The sequence below is a fragment of the Sturnira hondurensis genome, unplaced genomic scaffold (genome assembly GCF_014824575.4).
Source record: "Sturnira hondurensis isolate 20B ecotype Veracruz unplaced genomic scaffold, ASM1482457v3 Scaffold0004068, whole genome shotgun sequence".
NCBI classification, from domain to species: Eukaryota; Metazoa; Chordata; class Mammalia; order Chiroptera; family Phyllostomidae; genus Sturnira; species Sturnira hondurensis.
The window spans coordinates 6,217,489-6,225,432 of record NW_028076699.1 but is presented as its reverse complement, the minus strand read 5'-3'; the positions used below and the strand labels follow the sequence as shown (position 1 = coordinate 6,225,432).

General features: G+C 41.5%; 1 protein-coding gene across 6 annotated transcripts in view; it reads right to left on the bottom strand.

Annotated features, from left to right (window-relative positions):
- Positions 1-1,715: 1,715 nt before the first annotated feature.
- The window catches only part of ORC1 (origin recognition complex subunit 1), a 32,526-nt gene continuing 26,297 nt past the window's right edge, over positions 1,716-7,944 (bottom strand). For all 6 annotated transcript variants that reach the window (XM_037043279.1, XM_037043283.1, XM_037043277.1 and 3 more), the window contains 3 exons: positions 4,560-4,729; positions 3,980-4,067; positions 1,716-2,559 (listed from right to left, as the gene is read on the bottom strand). In XM_037043279.1, coding sequence (XP_036899174.1) covers positions 2,365-2,559; positions 3,980-4,067; positions 4,560-4,729 — 453 coding nt within the window. In that variant the 3' untranslated portion in view covers positions 1,716-2,364. The remainder of the gene's footprint in view (positions 2,560-3,979; positions 4,068-4,559; positions 4,730-7,944) is intronic.

Genomic DNA, 7,944 nt, shown 5'->3' with positions numbered 1-7,944 from the left:
TCTAATAGATGTGAAAGGGTTTTGAATTGCAGGCCTCTTTTAGTGTTTCCATTTTGTTGGTCATTCGTTTTTATTCTGTAGATGACTTGTTTACTCATTTTCCTTTTTAAAAATCATGTAATTCTTTAAATATTCTGATACTGATCTAAGTCCATTATATGTATATAAATATTTGTATATAGATCAATGCGAATTTTTCTTGAACCACACGAATAGTTGTAGACATTTCACTAATATTTCATCAGGATTCTAAAAAAAAATTCTCCTACGCAATTTATCACTCACCAAATTTAATATTTACATACTAGTATACCTATTATAAATGTTCATATTTATATCTCTTAAATATACAAATCCAATCAAGATTCACAGTGCATTTAGCTCTCACTTATTTTCGTTTAGTTTAGAACAGTTTCTCTATTTTGATTTTGTCTTTTGTGATATTAACATTTTTGAAGAGGGACAGTTGCTTTGTAGAATATTTTCCCCACAACTTTGATTTAACTGGTAAATTTCTCAACAGATTCAGGTCAAAAATTTCTGATAGGATTATTACATCATATGAGTGATATGTTTTTCTCATGAGGATGCTTGAGATGTCAGTTTGTCCCATTGTTGGTTTCCATGTAAATACTAGAATTAACTTGCAAAGTTATACAAAAAACCCTGCCAAGATTCTGATTGGAACTGATTTCTATTTAGAGATTAATTACCTCTTATTAGCTTTATTCCTAGGTACCTTCATATTGCCTGTGCCATCTAAGTCTTTTTCATTTAAAGATTTGTTTTTAGGATAAATGGTACTTCTTAAAATTTACATTTTCTAGCTATTTGTTGCTGGGGATTCTTTATCACTAGTATTATTTCCAGCATTTCTTTTTCATATACTAAGTTTGTTTCACTCATGTTGTTCAAAACCTAAAAAATATGTTAAGGACATACAGTTAAAGCCTTCCTCTAACCCGATTGTAGCTATCCATTTCCTTCCCAGAGGCAACCAATAAACCAATTTCTTAAATAGTCTCCCCAAACTAATCAATACAAGTAATTGTATGCAGATATTTATATATGAGTGGGGACCAAAAAAAAAAAAAACCCCAAACACCTTGGAATTTACTTATAAAAATTGTATATTTATTCTTATGGTTTTTTTAAAATTAATTTATTTATGTATCTTTAGAGGGGAAGGAGAGAGGGAGAGAGACATCAATGTATGGTTGCCTTCCGCACATCCCCTGCTGGGAGTTGGCCTGCAGGGAACTGGCCTGCAACCCAGGAATGTGCCCTGAGTGGGAATCAAACCGCGATTCTCTGGTTTGCAGACCTGTGCTCAATCCACTGAGCTACACCAGCCAGGGCCTATTCTTATATGTTTAAACTTCAGTTACCCTCAAAGTACTCTCCATTTGATGCAATACACCTATATAAACGTTTTTTCAACTGATCAAAACAGCTTCTGAACTTCTCAATTTTGATGCCTTTGGTGCTTCTAACACTTTTTTTAAAAGATTTTATTTATTTTAGAGAGAGGGGAAGGGAAGGAGAGAGGGATAGAAACATCAATGTGTGGTTGCCTCTCACATGCCCCACACTGGGGACCTGGCCCACAACCCAGGCATGTGCCCTAGACTGGTAATCGAACCAGCGACCCTCTGATTCACAGGCCTGCGCTCAATCTACTGAGCTATGCCAGCCAGGGCTCTGACATTTTTTTGTTTCACTTCTTCCACATGGGCAAAATGTTTCCCTTTGAGGACTTTTTTCATCTGGGGAACGGAACCAAAATGAAGTTGCTCAGGACAAAATCCAGTGAATAGGGAGGTGAGGCACAGAGATCATGCAGTTTTGGGTCAGAACTGCTGAGCACTCAGAACAGTGTGGGCAGGTGCACTTGTAAATCACCCACCATGAAATGAGCAAATGCACTCAACAGAGTCTTCAAAAAAATTCACTGAAGCTGAATGCAGCTTCTCACAAAGCCAGAGGTACTCTGATACAGATGGGTTCCTAGAACGCACTCAGTGGGGGAAGCTTGTACTACTCGAGGCCTGCCCTTCAGAAAATAATTCCAGGTTTTTTTAGGGTTCCCCTTTGTATATGGTTATGTTACCATTAAATAAGTGGCGGGGCTTCTAACAAAAATAAAAGTCAGAAGGATGGTATGGTTTTATAATCTGATGTTTGTAATGACTATACATTTCCCGAACACTGTGGCAAAAGAAAATTCGTTAATAGAAAATTCCGAACTACACAGTAGCCATTTCCCTTCAGTATACTTTGCCACAATTCCATGTGCTTATAGCAAAAGAAAATCAGGCTCTCTAAATTAAAGACAGCAGTTCATAGTCCTTCCTTTGAAGCCCTTCACTCTTCTTTCAGGGCATACAGCACATCACTCTGGCTAATGTTGAGTCGCACACGAAGGAGCAGGTCATTCCTGCTGGTCTCCACAAGGAGGAGGCGGCAGGAGCCCAGGTGAGAGCACACTGCCATGGTCTCTGACATGGTGGGGTACGGCAGCCCCTCCATCCTGCATAGTTCCACGTGTTGCCTGTACACCTAGAAACAAAAAGCAAATCCAAGGTCAGCTCCTGGAAAAGTTAAAGACCGATAGTTCTTGGTCTATAGTGGATCCTTTATTTCCTCTTTTGGGGAAATCAGACACTTCTTGGCCAGGATACTTAATACCTGAGAAGGCATCTGTGGGTGGCCCAATGGGGCACAAATGAGGGGCAGAATGCAATACAGACTTTGGAATCAGGAGTAGCAGGTCCGAACCCTGGTTCTACCAAATACCTAAGTATGACACCTGGGTGAGTTATTTTAGTTTCTGAACTTCAGTTTTACCTATTAAATGTATTGTATCTCTTGAATTAATGGATATGAAATGTCTAATACTGAGGCTGTTATACACACAGTTCTAGTATCCAGGGCTGAGAGTTCCACAATGGAGGCTGTCATAATTCAAGTCAAATTTTGCTATGAGGCATTTTTCTTAGACACAGTGTAGAGGTGAAGACACATGGCCCTTGCAAAAGCGCAAAAGCACAAAAGCACAAAGAAAATAATGAATAAACAGAAGGAGGAGGGTAGCTGGAAGCACAGATTCCTACCTAAAACCCCAGGTAGGTCAGACAAGTCTGTAGTACCTTCTGGTTACTCTCTCTTCTATTTATAAACCTACCCTCCACCCCCCACCAATATCAGAAGCTTTTCAGAGCAGAGGTATTAACCAGTGTAGCCTGGGGTCCCCAATTCTCATCACAGCTAATGAGACACTGTAGATGTCCAGGGAGTGTTTACAAACAAAAATGAAAGTCACTCTGTAGGAGAGCTGTTTCAGGCTCTAAGGAAAATAATGGGCAAAACATGGTCAGCATCTAAATGTTTAAGAAAGAATTTAAAGTAAAGCTAAAAGGAAGTTAAGAAGTATCCAGAAGGAAATGTTCTCCTGCATGTCTGAAACACGCACACACAGACGTACACACTCTCAGGTACGCACTCCAACACCTTTAACAGTTCATCTTCTAAGGGAGCCATTGCTATGGGCTCATTTCAGGTAAACCCCTCTACGGCATGAGCCCGCACGCTGCCTTTTACTCTATACAATTGAAACTATGGTCAAAGAATGTGCAGATGGACCTTTGTGATTTTAAACATGGCTTATTCTGAAAGTCTTGCCCCTAGTATACCACATAAGCTGTATTAAGGTAGTAACTTTTGACGTGTTCATCTTTGAACCTCTGTCCTAAAACAGTATCTGGCACATAGTAAACCTTCAATCTATTATGTAGAAACCAGGTGCTAAAGGTCTCTTCTCCTGTAACTCAATAAAACATCATATAAAAATAGGTGCTGGTTTGAAGTTCTTTAGCATTATCATCAGGCTGTCACAAATTGTTACACAGTGACTGAAATGCCCGCGTATTTTTAAGGCACCAGACCAAAATCTAGAAGGATTTGAAAAAAGATCGATCACCTGTTGAAATGTTGCTTCCTCCAGTCCTGATCGATGGAATTCTGCAAGGATGGCTCTCAGGAAGCTCTGTTCCATAACAGAGGAATTTCTTAAAGGAAATAAAGAGATGTGAATTCTCAGTAAGTGGCTACACCAACACAGAGAGGAAAGCCAAATAAAACTTTTCTGCACCTTTAGAGACAGAAAAAAACTGGGGACTTAACCTCCTAAAAGTCTTAAAATGATATAATAAATCCACTTGGGAGGCAAGGGGCACAGCAACTGCATGTGGAAAGGCACCAGCACCCCCATCTCCTGAGCTGAGCACATTAATCAGTGTGTGACAGGTGGCCTTCTTCTTGTTCCCCCAGCACGTCACTAAACACCTACAGTGTAACTCAATTCATGGAAATCTCCTACTATACTAGGTTTACATTCCTGACTATGCCCCTTAAGAAAAAGGGCAGCGCCTTCAGTAAATGCAGGCTGAATGCGTAAAAGCTTTTGAAAGGGAAACATGCTTCCATGGCCTTCCCAGACCGTGGCCCTCTCCACTGGTCTTCCAGAGAAGGCTCAGGGTCAGGAAGCAGACGCATCTTACTTGATGGCAGTAATGTATGACGATGAAAACATCTCATCCACTGCTTCCAGGACGTGGGCTACAGTGACCAGGCCAGGGGAGTCAGACTTCCGGCAGGAGAACTCACAGATCTCTGTGGCACGCCTACAGATGTCCAGGCAGCGTCGCGCATCTCCAGAGAGGGCTGCTACCTACAAGAGGGAACATTTCATTCCTTGAGGTCCCCTTGCCATATCAGCCAGGAGAAAGACCAACAGATTCTGTGTTCAACTAAAAAAGTAAAGGCAATGCTGGAAATGGACTTAAGCCCTGAAGGTAAGCACTCAGTCCTGGCTGGGAACCCGGAGGAAGCACGGATACAAATCACCAAAGGCACGTGCTGCTTAACAATGGGATGCGCTCTGAGAAATGCCATTAGGTGATTTCGTTGCTGTGCAAACATCAGAGTACACTTACACATGTATATAGGGTATAGCTTCTTAGTAGAAAAAATGCACCTAAAATAATGAATAGTAAATACATAAGCTAGTTAAAGTCTTTTATTATCAAGTATTGTGTGTTATAAATTATTGTATAAGCTAAACTTTTACACAACTGGAAGCACAATGGGTTTGTTTATCAGTATCACCACAAACACATGAGCGATGCATTGGGCTATGATATCACTGGGCAATAGCATTTTTCAGCTTCATTATAAAGTTACGGGTCTACTGTCGTATGTGTGGTCCTTCGTTAACCAAAATGTTATTATGCAGCACATAACTCTGTACTGTGCCTGGGACTCTTTTCTAAGTCCAAGCCTTTGCCTCGGTTTTACAAATAACTCCATAGTGGAAAAGGCAGAAATTCTTGGCTTTATTTATACTAGGGACCCATGGCCCATGATCACACTGAAACATCTGAAAACACAGGGTTCTCATTCCTTGAAGGAAGAGAAAAATGTGCCCTCAGAAGCAGCCAGCGAAGACCAAGAGACAGAATTGGCAGGGCCTATTCTGGAGGTAAAGCCACAGCTGGGACTCCCTCACAGCATGTGGTGACCTTTGGAGACCGCCTGGTCAATGGTTCAATAGCCAGCATCAAGAGGGAAGGAGGCCACAAATCTGGGGAACGGGGGAGTCTGTGGGCGAGGCGGATCAGCCCAACTGCCAGCGGCTCAGCTGTTGCCCCTTCCTTTGCACGTGCGTGGAGGCTGAGGGGCTCCTGGGCTCCCTTCACAAGGAAGCTTATCCTCCCTCCCAAGCTTATTCAGGCCACTTGCAATTTAAATTTCACTGAGAGAATTCTGGGACTCACTGTGGCCTGCATTCCCAGTACTTGCCAAAAGTCCTGACCATTGGCCTGACAACCGTCTCGGGCGACATCCTGCCTGACAACATGCCAAAATGATGATGTCTTTCCAAAATCCATGCTACATTAAGTTTGAAAAAAGGAAATTGTATAGGCATATATATACACACCACACACGAAGACAAAAAATAGTCCCGGCTGGTGTGGCTCAGTGGACTGAATGCTGGCCTGTGAACTAAAGGGTCAATTCCCCCTAACTGGTTCAATTCCCAGTGTAGGGCACAGGCCTGGGTTGCCAGCCAGGTCCCCAGTAGGGGGCACGTGAGGGGCAACCACACATTGATATTTCTTTCCCTCTCTTTCTCCCTCCCTTCCCCTCTCTAAAAATAAATTTAAAATTTTTTTAAATCTTAAAAAAAAAAAAAAAGCCCTGGCTGGTATAGCTCAGTGGACTGAGCACGGGCCTGTGAAGCAAAGGGTCGCTGGTTCGATTCCCAGTCTGGGTACATGCCTGGGTTGCAGGCCAGGTCCCCAGTAGGGGACACATGAGAGGCAACCACACATTGATGTTTCTCTCCCACTCTTTCTCCTTCCTATCCCCTCTCTCTAAAAATAAATAAATAAACTATTTAAAATAATAATAATAATAATAACAATAAATTGTTTCTGGGAAGTAGGTAAATGTTTTGTGTATACTGTCTTCAGAATTTAAATTTAAGACATTCAAAATGAAAATATCACTTTTCCAGTAACCCAAGACAGAAACTGAGTATCAGTTTACATTCTTCCCTTCCTGTAATCTCCCGGGTCCAGATGGTAAGGACATTTCCACCCGGTTGTATCTTTCTTCCAGTTACCATTCCCACGGCCTTGGGAAGTAGTACTGTGTTAACAGCATGGACTCGAGCTGCAGCAGAGGCCTAAAAACAAAATCCATAGGGGATCCTGGGAGGCAAGAAAACACCCCAAACAGTCCTCACCCCAAGACTATCTGTGAACCCTGGCAACCGTAAGCATCCTGTTTGACTGCTGCCGTGATAACAGAGACAAAAGAAAAGGCTTAGGCCCACCCAACAGTCAATCTAAAAGAAGACCCTGTGTGATCTTGGGAGTCGATCTCAGTGTAAGGGTGAATGAGAGACCTATCATGCAGAAGGAATGGCAAGAAAAATGACCTGTTTAGATCTTGGTCGAGGTGATGAAGAGTAAAAAAACTCAGAGTCTTTTCAGTCACAAGCTTTCACATGGATTTGTTGCCCAAACTTATATGCATCTCCTAAAAACCTCAAGTGGAAAATTTTTGTTTCAAAATGGTGTCAGTGCCCCTGGTAACTGACAGAAGCAATAACAAATTGTGAGTGAACTCAACTTCAACTGAAGCTTCAATTCTCAGATAAAGCTCTAAGGAAAACACGAAACAAACAAACAAAAAAACAGAATAACAAGGAAATAAGGCCACATATGCAAGAGAACCAGCAATCAATAGAAGTGGACTCACAAAGACTTTCTAATTATAGGATACAGAATACAAAGTAGTATGTTTCTTTATATGTAAAGAAATAAAAGAAAGATTTGAAATTGCAGGCAACAGTTTTGGATGAAAACAACATTCAAATCTGATGCCGTCTGAACCCTTATTAAAAGACCAAGAACCATAAATAAAGGAAGCAATAGGAGTAAACAACACAATTCTGCCGTTGGAAAGAGGTGGTGTAGTGGTTGATTTAGCAGATTGAAGAACCGCAGTAATAAGTAAGCTAGTAATGAGGGATCTAAAAGCAAATCTAAACTATACTGAAAATCTACAAATGCTCAGGTTTCGTGGTATTGGAATTAGAGGTAAAGGGGGAAGTCTGACTAAAATAAGGAGCAGTTAAGAAACTGATGCCCTATACCAGGAGTCAGCGAACTATGTCCTGCCACACAGTTTTGTAAATGAAGTTTTACTGGAACACAGCTCTGCGTATCCCTTTACCCATTGTGCACCAGCTGCTTTTGGTGATGCAAGGGCAGAGTTGAGCAGTAGGACCACTGAAGGGAGGGACAGTCTAGGGCTCTGTAAGAAAATTTTGTGCCATGTTAATTTGTACTGTTTGCCCTAGAGAAGGTCCCTCTC